Here is a 25480-nt window from a genome sequence, read left to right on the forward strand (position 1 = left end):
TGAAAGGTCACAGTGGAGGTGGGAGTCTTTCTGAGAGTCTCCAGTTGTTCCCTGACACCACAAGATTTATTCAGTGTCATGGACAGCATGGCAAGGACTCTGCACCAGAGACAGACAGCATGGTGGGGGAATGAAACTGAGGACATGACTATCCTAGGTATGGTTGAAGAGAAGGTTCATTGAAGATACGAGGGAGAGCACAGCCAGAGGCGTCTGGAAGGGACCAGACTGAACACGGCTAGCAGAACAGACTGGGCCATGAAAAAAGTGTATGTGTATATGTGGGTGGGGGAGGGCAAGAGAGGAAAAGAGAGGGAGCCAAGAGGACCAAGAAAGTATGTAGCCAAAATGACTGAATTATATAGAAAAGAGAATCTGAGGGACGTGAAGAGGAGAGGTTTAGGTTAAGGGGCAGAGTGAGACGGGCTGGGAGGAGCCACAGTTACTGAGTGGGACTTGTCCTGGTTTCTTTGGAACCTAACAGTGGAGGCTCTGAAGAGAAGAAATCAGAGTCCACTGGCACAAATAGGAGTCTCTCCCTACACCTTTCTGAAGAGGGGGAGGAGGTGCCTTCCACAGCACCAGCAGGAGTCAGGGAAGTGGATGGGGAACAGGTATTATGACCGCCAGTACCCCATTTATTAGAAGCTTACCTCTGGGTAGGAGCCCGTGGTACTTGGTTACCTGGGAGCTACTCACAGTGAGTAGAGGGCCTGCAGGTCTCTGGGAGGGGCGGGAGGGCTGCTGCAGCAGGTACTGTAGCTTGGCAACAGCTGAATTCTAACCAGGGCTACTTGAGCAGCTATTGTTCAGATAAATGAATTCTCAGGGAGTTTCTAGAGAAAATAATATAGTTCCTTGTGGTCTCATTTCCCCTAGTAATTCTATTCTGTTTGCTAAGTGAAGCTTAAGTCTTCCAATAGTGATGGGATCTGATACCTGCAGAAGTTCTCGGTTGTCATTCCTGAAAGCATGGGTTCTTTTTTTTATAGAAATGGTATAACTAGGTGCCATGTTGAATAGCACTTAGGAGGCAGAGGCAGGTGGATCTCTGTGAGTGCAAGGCCAGCCTGGCCTACGGGGCAAGCTCTAGGACTGTCCAAGCAGGGAAGCGATGGTAATAAAAACTCAGTTCTATCTAGGCTGGACGGTGGTGACACATGCCTTTAATCCCAGCACTCCAGAGGCAGAAACAGGTGGATCTCTGTGAGTCTGAGACCAGCCTAGTCTACAGAGCAAGTTCCAGGACAGCCTCCAAAGGCACAGAGAACCACTGTCTAGGAAAACAAAACAAAAGATACAGGTTTTTGCTGATTACTGAGCGTTAGAGGGCTGTAAGACTTGCTAGTCTTATTACCCATACTGTCCATTAGTTTAGTCACCCAAGTCCAAAATAAATCAATTAACACAGAAAGAACAAGAGGCAGAAAGAGGATAATAAAAGTGAAGCCAGAGGCTAAAGAGATGACTCAGAGGTTAAGAACACTGGCTGCTCTTCCAGATATCCCACATGTGGCTCGCAACCATCTATAATGGGATCTGGTGCCCTCTTCTGGCCTGCAGGGATACATGTAGGAGGAATGATGCATACATAATAAATAAATAAATCATTTTTGTTTTGTTTTTCGAGACAAGGTTTCTCTGTATTGTTTTGGAGGCTACCTTGGAACTTGTTCTGTAGACTGGGCTGGCTTCGAATGCACAGAGATCCTCCTGCCTCTGCCTCTCGAGTGCTGGGATTAAAGGTGTGTGCCACCAACTCTCAGCTAATAAATAAATATTAAAAAAAAAAAGATGGCACTAGAAGAAACCATCCTGAGTGAGGTAACCCAGTTACAAAAAGACAAACATGATATGTACTTACTCGTATATGGATTCTAGACATGGATCGGGGGAGTGCCAGCCTACAATCCCATTGCCAGTGAGTCTGGGAAACAGGGAGTTTCCCAAGAGAGATATGCAAGATACCCCATAGAAGGGGAATGAGGCAAGATCTTATAAGCAAATTGGGAGCATGGGGGGAGGGGAGAGGGAACCAGGAAAAAGAGAGGGGAGAAGAGGAGAGGAGAGGAAGATATGGGGGAGCAGTAAGGTTGAATTGAGGGAGGAGACCAGGATGAGAGATACCATAATAGAGGGAGTCGTTATAGGTTTGAGGAGAGAGCTAACACTAGAGGGATTTCCAGAGATCTACAAGGATAACACCAACTGGCAAACTAAGCAATAGTGGAGAGACTACATTAATAGCCCCTTCCTGCCGGGCGTTGGTGGCGCATGCCTTTAATCCCAGCACTCGGGAGGCAGAGGCAGGCGGATCTCTGTGAGTTCGAGGCCAGCCTGGTCTACAAGAGCTAGTTCCAGGACAGCCTCCAAAGCCACAGAGAAACCCTGTCTCAAAAAACCAAAAAAAAAAAAAAATAGCCCCTTCCTGATAATAAGATTGATGACTATCTAATATGCCATCCTAGAACCTTCATCCAGTAACTGTTGGAAGCACAGGCAGACACCCACAGCTAAACACTGAACTGAACTCCTGGAACCCAGTGACAGAGGAAGGAGTGGTGAGCCAAGGGGTCAAGACCATGCTGGTGAACCCACAGAGACAGCGGACCTGATAAGAGGGAGCTCTTGGACCCCAGACTGATTACTGAGAGGCCAGCTTGAGACTGATCCAGAACCCCCTGAATGTGGTGTCAGTGAGGAGGCCTCTGCAATATCTAGAGCCTTGGGTAGTAGATCAGTGTTTACCATAGCATATGAATGAACTATGGGAGCCCATTCCATATGGAGGGAACCTCTCTCAGCCTGGACACATCTAGGCCCTGCCCCAGATGAAGTGACAGACTCTGGAAATCCCCCATGGAGGACCTCACCCTGCCTGGGGAATAGTGTGGGGATTGGGTTGGGGGTTGGGGGAGCCTGGTAGAGGGGCAAGGGAGGAGGGGTGGGAGAGGGAGCTGGGATCCACATGTGAAGCAAGCATATTTCTAATTTAAATAAAAAATACATTGAAAAAAAAATAAGAATGAAGTCAAAGACAAGACAAATAGGCCATAAAACCAGACCAAGAACCTCAGGTGGGTGGTGTGACGTTTTGTTTTTTGCCCTGGACAAGAGAATATTAGGGTCCCATCGAACCCCCTCCACATCCCACACAGGAATCCCACAAAACAGAACCAGACAGCTGGGTGGTGGTGGCATACTCCAGGAGACAGAGGCAGGCAGATCTCTGTGAGTTCAAGTCCAGCCTGGTCTACATGGCTACACAGAGAAACCCTGTCTTCAAAAAACAAAACAAAACCAAAACCAGACTATAACTTACCAGGAAGCCTCCATAGATGCTTGCTGCTTTTCTCAGCAGGAAAGTTCATGCTGACAGTCTACGAAATGAAGGGAGTGTTGTTCTTTTGTAAAAGTTTAAAAATTAGAAAAAAGACGAAAAGGCCGCATGATGGAACCAGGACAGGCACAATGGAGCACACGCCATAGAGAGTACATTAACCAGTTTATTACGGCAGTGAGAGATGGAGAGGGGAGACAGACTTGAGGAAGGAGAAGAGAGAGAGAGCATGGAGAGGAGAGAGAGGAGGGGGGTTAAGAGAGGGGCGATGGAGAAGAGGTAAGAGAGGTAAGAGAGCATAAGTGGGTGGGGGTCCTTTGCACCTGCGTACAACCTGTACTCATGGAACCCTGGGCTGACCAGAGTGCTGCCTGAGTGCATTCTGCCAGGTAACAGGGCAGGCCAGTATAATGCCTGAACCTTTCAGGCAATCCTGGAGAATTTTGGTGAGTGGTCTGATTTTGCTGGGGCTCTCCAGAAAATTCTAATCCCACGTGAGAATAAGATCACTACTATTTGGGACAGATTTGAAACAAGCTTGATTTTTTAAAAAGATTTATTTATTATGTATAGTATTCTGCACACCAGAAGTATGTATGCCTGCCAACCAGAAGAGGGCACCATTGTGCACAAATTCTGAACCCCAAAATCACCAAGAGGCCCATTTCGATGCAAAAGCAAAGAGTCTTTTATTGTAGTTGTTTAGCAATGAGCTAACCCATTAGCTTGGGCCCTTTATCCATCCACCATGGCAGATGGCTGGAGAAAGACCCCAAGAACCCTGGAGGTGGAGATCTTAAAGGGCAGCGTAAGGGGAGTGTCTAGGGGTATGAAACAATCTCAGGGTTGGTGTGATTCCAGGTTTCAACCTGCCCTGTGTTGATTGGTCAACTGGTTGTTATGGCCCATAGGCCCTCCCAGGGTGGTTGCTATGCTCTGCATGTCACTGTTGTGCACTTGTCTGTAAAGAACACTCAGAGCTGTAAAGCACAGCCCTGCCAGATAACTTCTGATTGGTTCCTTGCCATGAGGAGGGCATCTGACCTCCTAGTGACCAGGACAGGAGTGGGAAGGTCATGTAAGCACATGTTACCCTGTCATGGCTGCTAAAATGGGGGGCAGGTCACTTCAGGCACCAGATCCCATCATAGACGGTTGTGAGCCACCCTGTGGGTGCTGGGAATTGAACTCAGGACCTCTGGAAGAACAGCCAGTGCTCTTAACTTCTGAACCATCTCTCCAATCCCATAAACTTTCTTTGTATTGGGTTGAACCCAAGAGCTAGCCAGTGTAAATCAGGTTAAAGAGAACAGGCCCAAATTCACCCCCTTTTGCTTTATGTGACTTAACTAGCATGGACCATTAATAGCTATTTGCACCTATATCTTGTTTTTAGGGGGTCCTAAGCTGGCCTATCTAGAGTACTCCTGTTGTCCTCCTCATATTGTGACCACTACAATTATCTTTATACCTGTTTCAGGACTGTGAGCTGGCCAAGCCATTGTTTTTTGTTTGTTTCTTTGTTTTTTAATTTATTACAATATTCTGCCTGCATGCATGTCAGCCAGAAGAGGGCACCAGATCTCATTACAGATGGTTATGAGCCACTCTGTGGTTACTGGGAATTGAACTCAGGACCTCTGGAAAAGCAGTCAGTGCTCATAACCTCTGAGCCATCTCTCCAGTCCAAAGCCATTGTTTTTTATGTCTTAATTTTGAGGGCCTGTTTATCAGTTCCTCCCAGAACCAACCTCTATCCTAACAATAAGACCAAGTAACTTCCTTTAACTGTTGTAAAAGAATTCCCATCTCTCTTGTTATGACTTAAAAAGAAGCAGGTTCCTGGAAGGGGCTGACACATACCCTTCAGAAGAACTTCTGCCGTGCGTTGGTGACCCACACCTTTAATCCCAGCACTTGGGAGGCAGAGGCAGGCAGATCTCTGTGAGTTCGAGGTCAGCCTGGTCTACAGAGAGAGTTCCAAGGCAGCCTCCAAAACAAGACAGAGAAACCCTGTCTTGAAAAACAAAAACAAAAACAAAAAAAAGTGGAAGGTTAACTGAAACTGAGACTTCATGATATAGCTCTCATGAGGTCATCATTAATGACAGGGTGGCACTTTGAAGTGACACAGCTTTTTAGGGTTGCCCATGTTGCTATAAGTAAGCCTAATAAATTCATTGGTTCATAAACATGGACTTGGGTGGGACCCTTACTTTGGTCTATCATTGGAAGTTTCATGAAAAAGAATGGACACACATCACCCTTCAGAAGAGATTTATTTGTAAAAGAAACATTGCTAAAGCTTAAATCACAAATCAAGCCCCATACAAGAATAGTGGGAGACTTCAACACCCCACTCTTACCAGTGGTCATGTCTGCCAGAAGCTTAACAGAGAAATAAGGGAACTGACAGATGTTATGACTCAAATGGGCTTAACAGACATCTTAGAACATTCTATCCAAACACAAGACAATAGACTTTCTTCTCAGCACCTCATCGAACCTTCTCAAACATAGACCACACACTTGGTAACAAAGCAAAACCTCAACAGATACAAAAAATTGGAATAAACCCCTGTACCCTATCAGATAACCACAGCTTAAAGTTAGAATTCAACAGCAACATTAATTTCAGAAAACCCACAAACACATGGAAATTGAACCAATGATCACCTGAATCACCACTGGGTCAAGGAAGAAATAATTTATGGGACACAATGAAAGCAGTTCTAACAGGAAAGTTCACAGCACTAAATGGCTACATAAAGAAACAAAAAAAATTACACACTGGTGAATTAACAGAACAACTGAAAGCACTAGAACAAAAAGAAGCACACTCGCCCAGAAGGGTCAATAAAATAGTAACAAAGAAAGCAATACAAAGAATCAATGAGACAAAGAGTTGGTTCTTGAAGAAATTCAACAAAATAGGCAAACCTTTATCCAAAGTAGCCAAAAGACACAGAGAGAGCATGCAAGTTAACAAAACCAGAAATGAAAGAGGGAACATAATAGGAGCCACTGAGGAAATCCAGAGAATCATCAGGTCAAGGGAAAGGAAGACAATGAGGGTGAGAGCGACTTGAGAGAGGAAGACAGGAAAGGAGTGAGCAGAACAAGTAAGGTAACAGTGATGCAATGAAAAGTGAAGACGGGAATGAAGTAATGCAGGGAGAAATAGTGAATGAAAGGAGGCATGAGTGAGGTAAGCGAGTAAGCGGTGAGTAAACCAGTGAAACAATGCGAGCACACAGGGTGGCGGTGGCGCACGCCTTGGAGGCAGAGGCAGGTGGATCTCGGTGAGTTCGAGACCAGCCTGGACTACCAAGCGAGTTCCAGGACAGCCTCCAAAGCCACAGAGAAAACCTGTCTCGAAAAACAAAGCAAAACAAAACAACAAGGGCCGGGCATTGGTGGCGCACGCCTTTAATCACAGCACTCGGGAGGCAGAGACAGGAGGATTTCTGTGAGTTCGAGACCAGCCTGGTCTACAAGAGCTAGTTCCAGGACAGCCTCCAAAGCCACAGAGAAACCGTCTCAAAAAAACCAAAAAGAAAAAAAAAAAACACAACCCAAACCAAAACAACAACAAAAAAGAAATAATGCGAACGCAAGAAGGCAATGAGTGAGATGATAAATGAATGGGTGAAGAGAAAAGAAGCTATGAATGAGTGAGGGCAAGACCGAGGCAAGGAGAGAGGGGAAGGAGGATACAGATTTGCACCTTCAAAGGGCACCTCATGGGTGGCGCTTCCAGACCAGCAAGCCCCAGTCGAGCAACCCCTCTAGGGCCCTTCAGCTTCGCCCCGCCCCTCCGCCCCCTCCCCCGTAAGCCAACTTGCGCCTGCGCGGTGTCTCACGTGACGGTGAGGCTCCACCCCCGCCTCCGGCCTCCCGCCTGCTGCGAGAGCAGCCTCAGCTAGCGGCAGCACCAGGTCAGCTGCGAGGCGTGTACCGTGTGGGCCCAGCCGGCCTGCGTCGCCGAGCTCGCGCTGCACGCGGGGAAGGGAGCGGGGGCGGCGGGGGCGACGGCGGCGGCGGAGGGAGCGGGAGCGGGGATCCGGGCCAGGAGCCTCCGGCGCCCAGGGCGGGCGCGGTGACTGCCTGACGTGGCGGGGGCTCGGCGGGGCGACCCCCAGGCGTACGGCACCGTGGGGCCTGGCGCCGTGGTGCGGGCGGCTGAGGCCTTCGCGCGGATGAGGCGGCCCGTGGCCGTCTCAGCCGGATCGGCGAGGCTCTGTCGCTAGCCGCGGGTCCGAGTGTGGCCTCCGGCCAGTCCCCGACCCTCGAGGCTACGTGAGCAGGGATTGCAACAGGCGCCTGGGCGGGCCTGACTGCCGCGCCTGGCGTGACCTCAGACTCTTCAGCCGCGGCTGCGGTTGTCCAGAGAAGCGGGAGAGTTCGCGCTGTCAGTGCAAAATCCCTGGGCTGTACTAGTTTGGATCATTTTAGATCCTGTCAGGCCAAAGGAACCGAGCGGGTGGGACGCAACCGGACCACCTTCTGCCCAAGGCTGCTCTCTGGGGTCAGGCCGAGCTCAGAGATGCTCGCAGTCTGCGCCCTGGGAAACAAGACACAGAGTACGTCAGCACCCCTTGGAGATTCCCTCCTTGGAAATAAGGACCCACTCCCTTCTCTGCTCTTTCCAAGCTGCTGGTTTTTCTTTTGTTGCACATCTTCTGTGGTACTGCTGAAGATTGGGGTGCGTTGAGGACAGATACTGATTGGGAGCCCTACAGAGGGTTGAGGATGCCTTTTCAGGAAACGATAAGTTGAAGATTTCCGTAAAGTAGTTTTCAGTGCACAACTGCAGTGGCGAGCAATGCAGGATCGAATAGGCCCCCTAAGTCAGACATGTTTGTACAGTGGACTGTGGGAGGGGCCTGAGCTTATAAGCAGAAGCCAAAGGAATGCTGTAGATTTGCAGTCTGTGTTTTTAAAGGTGTCTATGTATGTGTGCCTTCGTGAAGGAGTGAAGGTGCCCTGGAGGCCAGCAGAGGGCGTCGGGACCCCTGGAACTGAGCCACCTGATGTGGGTGCTGGGAACCAAACGAGTTCTCTGCAAGAATAGTTTCTCTGAACCTTCTCTCTAATCCTACTTCTTCCTTTATTTGTTTAATTATAACAAGTCTCTACATATTCCAGGCTGGCTTCAAACTTGTGGTCCTCTTATATCAGCACTCCTGAGTGAGGCTTGTTTTACTCTACTTGTTCTTGTGGTGGCTGTTTAGAAAGTGAATGGTATCCATCCCTTTCCAAGATGGCAGGCAGGCTGCCCGGCTGATGACTGTGCCTTCCCCCCACTCGATGGGGTGCGGGTCAGTGTCTGCTATGGCAATTAGTCCTCATAGTCATCCACAGATGAGGAAGTTCTTCTGACTAAGTATTTGTGGTGGTGATGTGGAAGCTGAGGTTTGGAGCTAGCAGCCAAGTACCCAGAATTTATAGTTATCAGATGTGGCCATAGGAAGTAACCCTAAGATGCTTGTGCCGCAAGCTCTCAAGGGTAGAGAAAGCAGGTTCACACCAGAGCATGTTTGTTGAGATTGTATGAAGGTACCAGGTAGATGTGATCAACTAGGTCGTAGCCAGAACAGGATTATGAGAAACAGACCTGGTCCTGTTCAGAGGATGACAGCTGTCAGAGCATTTCTGGTTTCCTGTCCATCCTGAGCAGAAGAGCCTGGAGAGAATGAAGTGAGAGGAAAATCTGTTAGAACAACATTCCTATGCTCTGACTCTAAACTGTGACTGTGGAAGAATAAGGGAATGGCTATCCAAGATACTGAAGAGTCAAGACCAAAGAATCTTACAAAACATAGGCTTGAAAAGGAAAAGAAAAGCTGGGCAGGGTGTGGGAGGCAGAGGCAGGTGGATCTCTGAGTTTGAGGCCAGCCTGGTCTACATAGTGAGTTCCAGGGCTACACAGAGAAACCCTATCTAGAAGGGGGGGGTGTAATTGAGGTTAGGAAGTTTCACATAGAAAATGTAGTGCACAATTGACAAAGCCAGACCAGTGGGAAGGGATTCTTGCTGGAGATGCCATTGGGAATGTATGTCCTGGGGAAATGGATGAATTAAAGGAGAGGAAGAGATCAGGAGAGGAGGCCTTAATATCAAGCAAGAGTCTCCAGGCTTGAGAGATCCTAACCCAGAGATAGACGGTGGCACATACAGCTCTAACCATCTCTAGGGCCTTGTGAGAAAGCAACCAGGTCAGGGTAGAAGGAAAGTGTGGGTAAACCCACAGGTCCTGCACCCAGGAGACAGATGGGGGACAGATGAGCATGTGTGAGGGGAGGCCACAGAGGCTTGAGGGCATAGGGGTCTTGCAGAGGAGGTGATGGTGGGGAGAGGTGTGCTCTCGCAGTAGAAAGAAGGCTTTTTTGACCAGTTTTGTGTTAACGTCTGTTTTTCATTTTAAAATATGCATATTTGGGGCTGACAAAATGGTTCAGTAGTGTAAGAGTGCTTACTGCTGTTACAGAGGACCTGGGTTCTGTTCCCAGCACCCCAGCTGATGGCTCACAAGTACATTTCAGAGGATCTGGCACACACACACACACACACACACACACACACACACTCACTTTTGTAGCTTTATTTATTTGTTGTTATTGTGTGTGTGTGCAAAACAGTGTATGTGTGGAGTCAAGTCTCTTTGTGGGTTCCAGGCATTGAACTCAGGTTACCAGGCTTATAGAGCAAATATCTTTACTCACTGAGCCATTTTGCACTGACCCTTGTTTTCATTTTTATTATTAAAGATATGGTAGGGAACTGGGGATGGTAAGTAAGGTGGCATGAGGTAAAGAAGTTGGCCACAGGCCCTATCTTACCTTCAGGCTGGTTGCTTCCTGACCCCTAGTAGCTGACTATGTACTGTTTTTTTTTTTTGAGACAGGGTCTTCTCTAAATAGTTGTAGCTGTCCTGGAACTTACTATGTAGACCAGGCTTGAACTCACAGAGATCCACCTGCCTCTGCCTCCCTAGTGCTGGGATTGAAGGCCTGAGCCACTACACCCAGCTTTAGAAGGTAATATTTGTTGGTTTGGGTTTTTTTTTTTTTTTTTACAAGACAGGGTTTCTCTGTATTGTTTTGGAGGCTGTCAGTCCAGCCCGGCCTCGAACTCACAGAGATCCACCTGCCTCTGCCTCCCGAGTGCTGGGATTAAAGGCGTGCGCCACCACTGCCCGGCGGTTTGGGTTTTTGTTTTGTTTTGTTCGTTTGTTTGTTTGGTTGTTTTTTTGCTGTAGCTCAGGTTAGCCTCAGACTCTTATTTGTTACAAGGATGGCCTTGATTTTTAAAAAATGTGTAGTGTGTGTGTGTGTGTGTTTGTTTATATATCTGCCTGCATGTGAGTGCAGGTGCCCATAGAAGCTAGACATCAGATCCCTGTAGAGCTGGAGTTGCAGGCAGTTGTGAACTGCTTGACATGAGTGATGGGAATTGAACTCTGGTCCTGTGGAAGAGAGCAGTACATGCTCTTAACCATTGAGCCATCCTCTAGTCCTTCCTCCCCTCCCACAAAGTTGTTGTTTTTTCAAAACAGGGTTTCTCTGTAATTCTGGCTGTCCTGGAACTCCTTCTGTAGATCAGGCTAGCCTTGGAACTCACAGAGCTCCAACTGCCTCTGTCTCCCAAGTTCTAGGATTACAGGCAAAAGATTTATTTTTACTTTATGTACATGGGTGTTTTGCCTACATGTATGTCTGTGCACCATGTGCATATCTGGTGCCTGTGGAAGCCAGAAGCAGGCATTGGATCCCCTTGGAGTTGGAGTTACAAACAGCATAAGATACTATGTGGGTCCCAGAAATTAAACTGATCTTCTAGAAGAGCAGTAGCCAGTGCTTTTAATTTTTGAGCCATCTCTCCAATACCTACTTATTTTCCTTTTGAACCAGGCAGTGGTGATGCATGCCTTGAATCCCAGCACTTCGGAGGCAGAGGCAGAGGCAGGCAGATTTCTGAGTTTGAGACCAGCCTGGTTTACAGAGTGAGTTGTAGGACAGCCAGAGCTACACAGAGAAACCCTGTTTTAGAAAAGCAAACAACAACAAAAAAAATGTGAAATTGCAAAGTGTTAATGAGGTGCATTTTTAACTTTAGGGATAAGAAAGAGCTAACACTGATAAACTCAAAGGCCACATATGTTTGGCCTTGGGCAAAGTCTATTTGCTGTTTTAGCACTTTTTTTTTTTTTTAAACAGGGTCTCACTCTGTAACCTGGCTGGCCTGGAGTTTACTTGTTGAGTAGACCAGACTCAAAGTGCCTTAAACTCAGAATGCTGGGATTAAAGGCCGAGTCACTGAGTCTGGCTTGTTTTAGTATTCCTGTTGCTTTGAAATCTTCTTTAAAGGCTGGTTTATTGTTGTAGGCCATCTTTTAGTGTCTTGACAGTTACATGGACGTTCTTAACTCTCAGCCAATGAAAAATAAACCTGGCCGTGGTGGTGAGAGGCTGTGTGTTTCTCCCATGTTCTCTTAGCTTTCTGTCTTTCTATTCTGCCTCAAGTCTTTTCCCAAAATTCTTCTGTGTCCAGGGCTCGGGATCAAATTCTAGGCAAGTGCTTAATGAACCACACCCCTGTCTTTTTTTTTTTTTTTTTAGACAGGATTTCTCTGTGGCTTTGGAGCCTGCTCTGGGACTCACTCTGCAGACAAGGCTGGCCTCGAACTCACAGAGATCCACCTGCCTCTGCCTCCCGAATGCTGGGATCAAGGGTGTGTGCCACCACTGCCCGGCCTCCTGTCTTCTTTTTAATTCTCTTAAGTTTTCTGCTCTTGAGTTTGTGATCTTCTAGTCTCAGCCTTCCAAGTAGCTGGGATTACATTTGTGAGTCATCCTGCCATCCTCAGAATACTTCTGTTTTCCTGCAGCACTGAAGGTGACACAGTAGGATGAAGACCTTGTGGATGAAGAGACCAGGTTATAAGACAGAAGGCCAAGTGGGACCATGGCTGGGAGGAAGCAGGGAAAAGGCTTTGGGATCTCAGGGAAGTCACTGTGGCAGGTGCCACAGCTGCAGTGCCATCGGCCTGTGTGGCATCGTGCAGCTCCCTCTGTGCTCACTCCTTGTTCCCTCTGTCTTGCAGCTGACTACAGTGGTGAGGGCTGCTGTGGCTGTCAGGATGGCAGAGGAGCAGGAATTTGCCCAGCTGTGCAAGCTGCCAACACAGCCCTCCCACTCAAACTGTGTCAGCAACACCTACCGAAGCACACAGCACTCCCAGGCCCTGCTCCGGGGCCTGCTTGCTTTGCGAGACAGTGGGATCCTCTTTGATGTTGTCTTGGTGGTAGAGGGGAGACATATTGAGGCTCATCGAATTCTGCTGGCTGCATCATGTGATTACTTCAGGTAAGCTCTGTTTTATTTTTCCAATGTTTTCGTTATTGGGTTTCATTGTGATACTTTCATACATGTATATAATGTGTTTTGATCATGTTCACCTTAGTGCTGTCTTCTTCCCTCCTAGTCCTCCTTATGCATTTCTGTTTTGTTTCTGTAGAGCCACTGAGTATATTAGGGTCTCTTACAGGAGAGTTGGGTGACATGAGTACTTTACTAGTGGCTGTCCTCCCTCAGCAGCCACTGACTAACTGCCTGTAGGTCCTCAAGGAGAGGCCTTATGCACTCCTCCCCTGTAACAGTTTCTATAGGGCTGGTAGCTGGCAGTCTTAGCTGTACCAAGTGGGGTTACTGGCACCGGAAGTGACTGGGTCTTCTCTTTCCTTTGAAGCTCTCACAGTCTGCTGTGGAGACTCCATCAACCACCCTAGCACTGAAGAGGTCTTAAGAGTTTGTTTTTCAGTTTGGTTCTCTGCTGGGCCTGTTCTCATTTTTCAAAACTGGATCATGACTGGCTTGACTTCCATTGTTGTTGGGGAGTTTTGTTTTGTTTTCAAGACAGTTTCTTCATGTAACTCTGGCTGTCCTGGAACTTACTCTGTAGACTAGACTGACCTCCAACTCAGACATCTACCTGCCTCTGGCTCCCTACCATGCCTGACTTTTGGGGTGTGTATGTGTGAGTTTCCTTTTTACTTTTCTGTAAATGTAAAGCCGTGGAAGTTGAAAGAAACAGTGTGTGATGAGCGTAGTAATTGTCAGCAGTTTGCTGCATTGTTTTCCATCTCCTTATATGCACGACTGTTTTCAAGATGTGACACTTTACCCCTCACCCCATTATAATGCCATCTAAGAGGTTTGCGTAAGTTACAGTCATTCCTTTGATATCTTTTCAATGCTAAGGCCCAAAGCTAGAAAAGTATTACTGTATAGATATTATCTATACATCTACACTTTGCTTAAAATCTCTTTTTCTCTGGCCAACTACTTTCTGTCTTATAACCCCAGTTACTAAAATTCCTTCCCAGGAGATACAAGCAATGTCCACTCCTAAGATCACAACAACAAACTGGAACATAATCCCATTGAATTCACTCTGGGGAACCAATGTGGTTATTGGGTTTTCTTTAGAGCAAAGATGAGGGGTTTCTTACAGGGGTGTGGGTGCTCCTCCCCCAACAGTCCCTAGGTGAAAAATCTTTAACCATCAGGTATGAGGCTTCCTTGTAGCTGCAGAGATGGAGTTCCTTCCCTCATCTTCCCCAGTCTAATTAACACTCCTGGAACCATGTGCGATTAAGGTAGTGCTGCATATAATGGGAGGTAGGGAGGGTTGAGTGCTCTGGTAGGAATCTCATGACCCTCCCTGTGTCTGCATGGGAGGAGGATGTAAACAGTCAATAAGTCCAACTGGGATAATCTTTTTACAAGGAGATTCAGCTGAACACCCCAAGATGATAATTGCTTGGTTTGGAAGAAAAAAATCACTTACAGCAATTTCCCATCATCAGGTGTTAGCCTTTGACCTTTCTGATAGACTTCTTGCATGACCCCATGTCAGTATTTGGTTTGTCTGTCTCATACTCTAGAGCTGGAGTCTGTCACTCATTCCTTCTGTTGGTTCCTAACTTGTGTATTAGTCAGCACTCTCCAGAGAGACAGAATCAACACAATGTGGCTATATGGGAGAAGAGTGGAAAAACTGACTCATGATTGTAGAGACTGAGAAATCCTATGACAGGCAGTCTAACAGCTGAAAAATCTTGGCATTCCAATAGTGTGGTTCAAGGCAAATCTCAATGCTTGAAACAAGAAGGCTGTGTAATTTGCAGTGTGAGGCTCACAACTTGAGAACTTCAAGGAGTTTGGTGTAAGGGCAAAGGCCAGAGTTCCTGAGTTCCAAAGTCAGTTCCTGTGTCCAAAGTCAGGAGATGAGATTGGATTTGTCCTACTTAGTCCGTTTAGTTCATGCCAGTCTCTGCTAGAAAAGGTGTCCTTAATCTAGTTACATTGATGACTAAAATGAACCACCCTAGGCTGAGCGTGGTGGCACAGTCCTTTAATCCCAGCACTCAGGAGAAACAGTACAAAAGTGAGGGTGAGAAGTGATAGTGAGGCTCTGCCCCCACCACTGGTCTCAACACCACCAGCTCAGCTGCAGGGTAACTAGCACTCCTGTACCTGTTGGACTGCTTCTGAGTGCTGAGTGCTGAGATTAACCGTGTAGACCACTACTGCTTGGCTCTTTTAAGTGTCTTAGTGGGCTTTTTTTTGGGGGGGGGTCTTACTAGAGAATGAGCCTGTTATAACTATGAATTTTATCTCTAGCTTCTTTTAAGTGTATATTTTTACCACAAATTGAGTTATAAGAAAGTGGTAAATATATAAGTAAAGAATTAAATGAGCCTAGTGTGGTGTATTTGTAATCCCAGCACTCAGGATGCTGAGGCAGGAGGATTATGAGTTTGAGGCCAGCCTAGGCTACAGAGGGAGATGCTTCGCAAAACAAGCATCTTTTTGGGGGGTTGGGTTGGGGGCTCAAGATAGGGCTCTTTATAGCAGCTCTGACTGTCCTGGAACTAGTATGTACCACTATGCCTGGCAAACATCCATTTTTTCATTGTTGGGTTTTGCTAGAAGTAAAAATAAAACACAAAAGATAGGTATATTCTTTTTCTTTGGGGATTTTTTTTCCTACTGGTTTTTGTTTTTGAAATATGTTGATTTTGCTTAGAGGCTTCGCCATCAGCCTGGATTGTCATTTATGAACATTGTTTAAGATTTATCTCAGAGGAAAGGACAGGCAGCAAGACTTTGTAATTGTGTTTTTGTTTTTTGAGACAGGATTTTACTATGTAGCTTTGGATGGCCTGGATCTTGCTCTGTAGACCAGACTGGCCTTCAACCCACAGAGAAATGCATCTTGAGTGCTGGGTTTAAAGGTGTGCACCCTCACATTTTATCTCTAAATACTCTAATGATATTCTCACACATATGTAATACCATTTTCAGCCTCAGAAAACTTAGCTGGGACAGGGGTGTAACTCATGGAATGTTTGCCTAGCATGTATGGAGCTCTGAGTTAGATCTTCAGTACCATGTAAACTGGGCATGCTGGTACTTGGGTGAGTAGTGGAGGTAGGAGGATCAGGTCATCCTCAATTGCATATTGGGTTCTAGGCCAACCTGGGTTACCTGAGACCCTGTTTCCAAAAGGGAGGTGGGGAGAGAAAGTTTAAACTTAATTGTATGGTTTCACCTGATACTGAGTTGTGTTTTTTTTAAGATTTATTTATTTATTATGTATATTACAGTGCTCTACCTACATGCTATGCCTGCCTGCCAGAAGAGAGCACCAGATCTCATTACAGATGATTGTGAGCCACCATGTGGTTGCTGGGAATTGAATTTAGATTCTCTGGAAGAGCAGCCAGTGCAGTTAGCCTCTAGTCACCTCTCCAGCCTCCCATACTGGGTTTTAAAAGTTCTCAAATGTCTCCAAGCCTCCTCCCACAGCCCTCATGCTGGGTCCAGAAAGGACCATATGGTAGCTTCTTCTATTACTATTATTAGTGCTTTGTTTTTTCCAGTCCAGTCTGGCCTTGAACTCCTTAATTGTGCCTCAGTTATCTCAGTTCTGGGATTATAGCCATGCAGCACTATGTCTGGTTTTAAGCTTTTGGTTTTTGGTGATAGGGTCTTAGGTTTTTAGCTCAAGCCTACTTGGTGTGTAGCTCAGGCTATCCTCAGACTTGTGCTGGGATAATAAATGTGAACTACCATGTCTGCTGGTGCTTTTTGTTTCGCTTTTTTAGATTTGGGTTTCACTATTTAGCCTATGCTGGCCTGGAACTCATAGAGATCTTTCTGCTTCTGTTTCTGAGGGCTAGGATTAAAAGTCTGTACCATCATTAATGACCCTGGCCTTGTTTTTATCTTATTTATTTATCCTTTGAGTTTTTTTTTTTTTTTTGGTTTTTCGAGACAGGGTTTCTCTGTGGCTTTGGAGGCTGTCCTGGAACTCACTTTGTAGACCAGGCTGGCCTCGAACTCACAGAGATCCGCCTGCCTCTGCCTCCCGAGTGCTGGGATTAAAGGCGTGCGCCACCAACGCCCGCCTCCTTTGAGATTTTTTTTATTATATATATGTGATGGTCTGTCTGCATGTATGATGCAGGCCAGAAGAGGGCGCCAGATCTCACTACAGATAATTGTGAGCTACCATGTGGTTGCTGGGAATTGAACTCAGGTCCTCTGGAAGAACAACCAGTGCTCTTAACCACTGAGCCATCTCTCCACCACCTCCCCACCCCCCCGTTTTAAAATTTGATTTAATTTTTTTTGTTTGTTTGTTTTTTGGCAAAGGGTCTTGGTTGGTTAGAACTCTGTGTATGGGCTAGGCTAGCTTAAAACTGGAAGCATTTCTTTAGCTTCTGTTTCTGGAGAGCTAGGCATATGGGTGTGTGAGCTATGTCCACAACTGCTCAGGGACAGTGCTCAGGGTACTGCTATCTGCTCTTACCAGCCCCTTGGAGGTCTATGCAGAGAAGTCAACAAGGGAAGTCTTTGCAGCAGCAGCTCTGGAAAGTTCAGACTGCAAAATGCAAAGAGAGATGGCAACAGGCTCGCTAAATGTGTAGTATCTGGAAATTAGTTTAACTTCAGCTTAGTCTGTAGGACTTTGGAAGCATGCCAGGCTTCTGAAAGAGAACCCAAGCATAACTAGACATAGAAAAGGGCTATTGTGCCGGGTGTTGGTGGTGCACGCCTTTAATCCCAGCACTTGGGAGGCAGAGGCAGGCGGATCTCTGTGAGTTCGAGGCCAGCCTGGTCTACAGAGCGAGTTCCAGGACAGCCTCCAAAGCCACAGAGGAACCCTGTCTCGAAAAACCAAAAAAAAAAAAAAAAAAAAAAAAAGAAAAAGAAAAGAAAAGGGCTATTGTGTTCCTTGTAAAAAGCTAGTTCTCTGCATTATTCTGAATGTTTACTATGTTCCCAAGAGGGTTTATTGGGGTAAATTTTACAAACTTGTTATAAACTTGAAAAGAAAAGGCAAGCAATGGTTAGGAAATTGTTGATGTGACAGTAATGAAAGGAGATTAGCCCTGTCCTATATTGGCTAAAATATGAATGTATAAGATTTGGAACTGTTTCTGTTGATGAAAGAGAAGGAAATATAGAGAAAAACAGGAGGTTATATCACAAATATAACAGGAACTCTGCACGAGACAAAAATGACATTGTAAATCAAGGGAGGGACAATAGTTACCACCATTGTGACTGGAAGAACACAGTTGGACCCTTGCTTGTTGCTTGCTTATATAAACATTAGTGCAAAGTGATCAATAGTTTTGTTTTGCAGTGCTAAGGATCATACCTAGCAGTCTTGGCACATACTAGACAGATGCTCTGTTAGGGCTACACCACAAGTCTGATGTATGTAAGGGTGTCTGCTGGTGTCTGCCTATGTAGAGGACAAAGGTCAACCTCTCAGACTTCTTCCAGTGCTTTCATCTTATTCCAGTTTTTGAAGTGGTCTCTTACTGAACCTAACCAACGAACCCCTGGCTTCTCTGGCTCTGCTCTGTATCGCTGGGGTGACAGGGCTTTGTTGCAATGTCCAGCTTTTAATGTGAGTTGGGATCTGATCAGGTCCTGATAAGTCAGATCATTATACTACACTATCTCTCCATCCTGCAACCCTGAGTTTAAGTGTTTAACATTAAATAGCAAACTAGAGGGAGATACAGAGAAGTATTTGCTAATATAATCTCAGAGAAGTCATTTTAAGTTTGACACAAACATAGTGACAAAGAATTGAAACGTATATATTTGATTACACTTAAAATAGATAGCTGGACATGGTATTGTACACCTATATAGTCCCTGCATTTACAAGGTTGATGCTAACTTGGACTACATAGTTTTAAGTTATCTTAAAAAATAAAATTGAAAAAAACAAAACCCAAAACCAAATTTCTCAGCCAAGCATGGTGGTGCATGGCTTTAAACCCAGCATTTAGGAGGCAGAAGCAGGCAGATCTCTGAGTTCAAGGCGAGCCTGGTCTACATAGCAAGTTCCAACATAGTTGGAGCTACATATAGAGACCTTATCTGAAACAAAAACAAAACCCATTAGAAACAAAACAAAAATAAAAACCAATCTAAACAAAAACCAAAATCAGCCAAATTTCTACAGGTCAGAAATCTTCAGGTAAGGATGGAAGAAAGTTGACCTCACCCTTGAAAATACCTCTCTTCCAATAGATAAGAGACTATAGTAGAAAACTAACAGAATTCTAGCTTGTTCAGAGACTATTGGAATGACATTTAGCAATGTGATAGGATTTTTAAAAAGTTTTTTTAATTATTTATTTTATGTACATTGGTGCTTTGCCTGCATCAATGTCTTTATGAGGGTATTGGATGCCCTGGAACAGGGGTTTGGACAGTTGTGAGCTGCCCATGTGGGTGCTAGGAATTGAACCCGGGTCCTTTTAGAAGAGCAGTCAGTGCTCTTAACCACTGAGCCATCTCTCCAGCCCCCATGTGATTAGATTTTTTAAATTCTATTTATAATAGTATTTCTTCTCATGGTGGCAGAGTTACCAGTATTTCCTGGCTCTTAGCATGTTTGTAGATGGTTTGGGGGCCAAGTTCTTAGCTCCAGTGTGGGGAATGATGGAAGATCAGGTGGATAGGACTGCTGAATTGTGAGTGCATATTAACTTTTTGGTCCAGCATCCACATGTGTGGAAATTAAACCTACTAGTTATGATATGAATGGGGGTGGCGCCATATCCATTGTGTGAAATAAACCAAATGTACTTGAGTTGGAGTTGACTGATGATGAGAGACTTTACAAAGAGTGAGGATGACTCAAAAGCAGTTGTATCACTGAAAAGCCTTCCCGTCCAACATGGATGATCACTCCCAAAAGCAGTAACCCTGTATTCTGCATAACTTGAGGCTACTCCACTGGTCCAGCAGTTCCCTCTTGAAAGTTCAACCTGTCAGAATCTCCTCTTCAGCATGTGTTTACTGCTTCTGAAAGCTGGGGGATGGGCCTTGGAGATCTTGTAAGAGCCTCCTCTTCCTTCTGGAGGGAATGTTTCTGTTCTGCTAGATCAGAGGTCGCAACCTGTGGGAGACCCCTTCTCAGGGTGGGGTGGGGTGAACAACCCAAAAGGGCCTTCTAAGACCATTGGAAACACAGATATTACATTATGATTCATAACAGTAGCAAAATTGCAGTTAGGAAGTAGCAATGAAAATAATTTTATAGTTGGGGTCACCATAATGTGAAGAACTGTACTAAAGGGTCATAGCATTAGGAAGGTTGAGGACCACTGTGTCAAATAATGATAGGTGAGAATTGTTTTTCGGATATTTCTAAAATAAGAACAAAGTAAAGCTGGGCAGTTTTGGTGCACACCTTTAATCCCAGCGCTTTGGAGGCAGAGGCAGGTGGATCTCTGTAAATTTGAAGCCAGGCTGTTCTAAAGAGCTAGTTCTAGGACAGGATTCAAAACTACACAGAGGAACCCTGTCTTGAAAAAAAGCAAAGCAAAACAAAAAGCAAAGTAAAATGCAGAGTCTGCCTGACCCTGGGGTGGCCCTGGAGGGGTTGGGATGCAAAGCAACCTTAGGAGACAAGTTTCAGAGGGATTTCGCCACAACTCACTGAGATCTGCCTGTCTCTGCCTCCCAAGTGCTGGGATCAAAGGCCTGCACCATTACCACCTGCCTTGATTGGTTTAATAAAGAGCTGAATGGCCAATAGCTAGGCAGGAACGTATAGGTATGGGGAGAGATAGGAACTCTGGAAAAGAATCAGAGGCTAAGGAGGTTTGCCAGCCAGACACAGGAAGTTGGACGTACAGTATTAAGGAGTGGTAATGAGACATGTGACAAGACTTAGATTAATATAAATGGGCTAATTTAAGTTTTAAGAGCTAGTGGGAACAAGTCTAATCTAAGGTCAAGCTTTATTGATTAAAAAAAAAAGACTATGACATTATTCAGAAGCTGGTGGTCTAAAGAAAGACCAGTTACATCTCTGCTTGGATGTCTTAATGTGACATGGTAGGACCCCTCAATTATTTTGTTTAAACCAGTTCCTCCTGAATTTTTCTCCATCTGTCCAGCTGCTTTGCCCCACAAGGGGCCTTATGTCCCCCAGGTGCTCCTGGAATCATTTTGTCAGCAGGCTCTTAACTGTACCCTGGCATCTTAGCTGCAGTTCTCCAACAATATTGTCCTTGCCGGGGCCAAGAGTCTCTTGCCTAACTGGTTTTCTGCTTCGTCCCAGCCAATTCTCCAGCCTCTCTTTTCTAGGCCACTGTCTATAAAAATTCCCCTACAGGCAAGAGAGATAGTTCTGCAGGCAGTGGCCCTTGCCACTCTTATGCCCACATTATGAGCCCCCCAGAGACCACCAAGAATCTGAGTTCATATGCAAAAGCAAAGAGCCTTTGTTGCAGGCTTGAGCTTGGACTTTCTGTCTGTTCCGACACAGCGGTTGGATCAGGGAGAGCATTGAGTCCAGCTATGGCAGGGTTTTAAGGAGTAAAGAATGGGGAGGGGGAGGGAGAGGGGATTCTGGATTCAGATGGGGTTGAATTCCTGATTGGGTAGGAGTGGGATATCAGGAGTCTTGTCAAAAAGGGATTGGTACTGGCGTTGCTGCAAGGAAATTGGCAACCTATATACAAGTTAGGTAAGCTATTCCTAATGTTCTGGAGCATCTAGTACTTGTTTGTCTCAATTCTGATTGGTCCCCTGCAGGGTACAGTCTGTGGCTTTTCCTGGTCATTGTAAGGGTGGGGCCTAGTCCCAGTATTGTTAACCTGCAGCCTGTCATGGCTGCACTGATGTTAAGTTAGGCTTCTTCAGCCACAAAGCCTGAAGGCCTGAATTCAACCCTGGGACTCACGTGGTGGAAGAAGAGAACTGATTCCTGTAGATTGTCTTCTATGCTCCATGTGTGCACCATGACATGCATGCACATGTGCTCTCTCACATAAAGTAAGTAAAGAAGTAAAACACATGGCCTGCTTAATGTCTACTTCTCTTTGAATTTCCTTTTGCAAATGGAAGTATAAAATGATTTTATGAGGTACATAGTTTAGATTTTGGGAGAGAGGTCCTAATATAGTTAAACTGAAGGTTTCAAACAGTTTGGCCCTAAGTAAGCATAATTCATTTATTGTTGGGTTTTGTTTGTTTGTTTTTTGAGGCAGATTTCTTCTATGTAGCCCTGGCTGGCCTACAACTCACAGAGATCCATTTGCCTGTGCCTCCTTAGCGCTGGGATTAAAGGTATGTGCCACCACACCTGGCTTCTTTGTTGTTGCTTAATATTTTCTAATGGTTTATTTGTTTTTATTTTATATGCGTTAATGTTTTACCTGCATGTCTGTGTGAAGGTGTCAGATCTGCTGGAACTGGAACTACAGACAGTTGTGAGCTGCCATGTGGGTGCTGGGAATTGAACCCAGGTTCTCTAGAAGAGCAGCCAGTGCTCTTAACTGCTGAGCCATCTCTCCAGCCTTTCTTTGTTGTTGTTTTTTTCTTTCTTTCTTTTTTCTTTTTTCCAAGACAGGGTTTCTCTGTATTGTTTTGGAGGCTGTCGTCCTGGAACTCGCTCTGTAGACCAGGCTGGCCTCGAACTCACAGATATCCTCCTGCCTCTGCTTCCCGAGTACTGGGATTAAAGATGTGCGCCACCAATGCCCGGCCCCCCAGCCTTTCTTTGTTGTTTTAATATCTTTGTTTGAGATGTCTTTAGGAAAATATATAATACTTCTGTAGACAAGTTTGCCTTACTAGTTATATTGAAGCTTCTTGACTTTCTGTCAACAAGAAAGACAAACTATTGCTGGGCAATGGTGGCACATACCTTTAATTCCAGCACTCGGTAGGCAGAAGCAAGAGGATCTCTGTGAGTTTGAGACCAGCCTGGTCTAGAAGAGCTAGTTCCAGGACAGCCTCCAAAGCCACAGAGAAACCCTGTCTTAAAAAACCAAAAACCAAAACCAAAAACAAAAAAAGAAAGGCAAACTACATCCCATGTGAAGGGCTTCTTCCCCCTCCTATATCCCCTTAATTTTCTCTTTCTATTCTGCCTCATTACTCAGCATGTGATAAGCACTCATTAAATATATGGAATGTAGTGACTCAGTTATTACTTATTTGCTATTAGCGTGGTCTTTCCGGACTTACTCTGATTATTGCTGTCTGACCTGAGAACTGTACTGGTAGATGATACAGTGGGCAGACTAGGCATGGTCTGCTCCAAAGTGCATGTAGAGTTCCTGGGACCATGGACAGGGAGCCAAGTGATTCCAGGATGGTTGCACAGCTTGATCAGGTTCCTTCCATATACTGACTCCCCTTTGCCAACTGTTTGTTTATTCAGAGCACAGAGCAATCAGTATTTGGCACACAGACTGTTAGAATTTTTGGTCCTTTTGAATGCTTTTTGTGGCCCACACTGAAGTCCTGACTGAGTAACTCTCAAAGTCTTGTCTCTTTGTCTTACAGAGGAATGTTTGCTGGGGGATTGAAGGAGATGGAGCAGGAAGAGGTCCTTATCCATGGTGTGTCTTACAATGCCATGTGCCAAATCCTGCATTTCATATATACTTCTGAACTGGAGCTCAGCCTGAACAATGTGCAGGAGACCCTGGTTGCTGCCTGCCAACTTCAGGTGAGAGTTGCCTTGTTGACTAAGAAGACTCATACCTGACGGGGTCTCTCCAGGTACCTCTGATGACTGCTGGTATGAGGTAGGGCAAGAGGGCAAGCATGCCAAGTGATGAGGTACAGTATGGAGCAGGGAGGGTACCTTGGTGTTGAGCCTTGGAAAATGAAGCCGAGTCTCTCCAAAGAGTGTGCCCTTGACTCTTTTTCTACTGAAAGAAAAAAATATTGTTGCCGGGCATTGGTGGCGCACGCCTTTAATCCCAGCACTCGGGAGGCAGAGGCAGGGGGATCTCTGAGTTTGAGACCAGCCTGGTCTACAGAGCGAGTTCCAGGACAGCCTCCAAAGCCACAGAGAAACCCTGTCTCAAAAAACCAAAAAAAAAAAAAATATATTGTTTATTCTATGTATACGAGCATTTTGGCTGCATACATGTATGTGTACCACATGTGTGCCTGGTACCTGAGGGTGTGAGAAGAACGCATTGGTTCCCCTGGTGCTGGAGTTACGGATGATATGGACCATGTGGGTGCTAGGATTTGAACCAGGTTCTCTGCAGAAGCAACAAGTGCTTTTGACTGCTGAACCATCTCTCCAGCCCCTCCTCCTCCTCTTTCTCTTCCTCCTCCTCCTTTTTTTATGATTTAAAAATTTTTATTTTATGTGTATGGGTGTTTTCCCAGTATACCTGTATTTCCATGTGTCACAGATGTACAGTGTCTGTGGAGGTCAGAAGAAGGTGTTGGGTCCCCTGAAACTGGAATTACAGATAGCTGTGATCTGCCATGTAGGTGTTGGGGATCAAACATGGATTTTTTTGTTTGATTGTTTTTCTTTTTTGAGACAGGGTTTCTCTGTATTGCTTTAGAGCCTGTCCTGGCACTCACTCTAGAGACCAGGCTGGCCTTGCAGAGATCCACCTGCCCCTGCCTCCTGATTGCTGGGATTGGTTAAAGGTGTGTGCCACCAACGCCCTACTGGATATTTTTTTGATTGTTTCTCATTTTTATTTATGCTTTGCAAACCTGGATATACATATATATATATCAACTAGTGTTCATAACTGCTGAGATATCTCTCCATCTCTTCCTCCTCCTCCTCCTCCTCCTCCTTTTTTTTTTCCCCATTTTTTGAAACAGTCTCACTATAGTTCAAGTCTAGCCTAGAATGTAGCCCAGGGTGGCTAATCTCTTGACAGGCCTGCTTCAGCCTCCAGAGTGCTGGGATTATAAGCATAAACCAACATATCCAACTCGTCCTTCTCTTCTTTGCTGCTTCCTTCTTCTGGCCTGATTTCCCTGCTAGGAAAAACATCATAGGTTAGCCAATCCTGAGGTGTGTGTCTGTGATGGCCTATGCTATGTGCTGTCTAGCAACTGTGAGAATCCTCTGCCCTTGTAGCACAGTTTAAGTTTTTCCTGTCCACCAGCTGTGTTTGTCCACTCTTTTTTTCCTCTCTCGCCTTAAGTTTGCAATCTTGTCTCAGCCACCTGGTACTACAGCCATGTACCATAGTGCATGCTTCCTTCTCTCACTTCTTTATTAGTTTTTATGCTTTATGCTTTGCATGTATGTATGTATGTGCACCGTGTACATGCTATATTCTGGCCTCTGTCAGAAGAGGCTGACATCTGATTTTGGAACTGGAGTTACACATGTTGTTAGCTTCTGTGTGGGGAGTGGGAACCAAACTCAGGTCCTCTGGCGGAGTAGCAACTGATCTTTTTAAAACAACAACAACAAAATTTTTTAGATTCCTGTGTTTTTGAGACAGGTTTTCATTGCCTGTCCTGGAATTCCCTCTGTACACTAAACTAGCCTGAAACTCCGAAGTGCAGGGATTAGAGGTGTGTGCTGTTGTCCCTCCCAACCCCCTTTTATGAGTGTTTTGCCTGTACCACATTTGTGCCTTGTACCTGAAGATAACAAGGAAAAGGTATCAGATCCCGTAGAGTTGGAGTTAGGGATAGTTGTGAACCACCATGTGGGTCCTGAGAATTAAACCTAGGTTCTCTTGCAGGCAAACACTTGTTATACGTAAAACCTTTAAATTTTTTTAAATATATAAAATATAT

The 25480-nt window shown here is 45.5% G+C and overlaps 1 protein-coding gene across 6 annotated transcripts in view; it reads left to right on the plus strand.

The window, feature by feature from the left end:
- Positions 1-7209: 7209 nt before the first annotated feature.
- Positions 7210-25480, plus strand: part of Klhl22 (kelch like family member 22) — a 42224-nt gene continuing 23953 nt past the window's right edge. The window contains exons 1-4 of one of the 6 annotated variants that reach the window (XM_013118725.3): positions 7429-7923; positions 12231-12279; positions 12447-12709; positions 23246-23411. In XM_013118725.3, coding sequence (XP_012974179.1) covers positions 12483-12709; positions 23246-23411 — 393 coding nt within the window. In that variant the 5' untranslated portion in view covers positions 7429-7923; positions 12231-12279; positions 12447-12482. Of the gene's footprint in view, positions 7279-7428; positions 7924-12037; positions 12710-21506; positions 21728-23245; positions 23412-25480 lie in introns of those variants that run through there. The other 5 variants (XM_013118724.3, XM_040751162.1, XM_040751163.1 and 2 more) reach the window with 5 other exon arrangements.

This window comes from Mesocricetus auratus, unplaced genomic scaffold (genome assembly GCF_017639785.1).
Source record: "Mesocricetus auratus isolate SY011 unplaced genomic scaffold, BCM_Maur_2.0 Super-Scaffold_100008, whole genome shotgun sequence".
In the NCBI taxonomy this organism is placed as follows: Eukaryota; Metazoa; Chordata; class Mammalia; order Rodentia; family Cricetidae; genus Mesocricetus; species Mesocricetus auratus.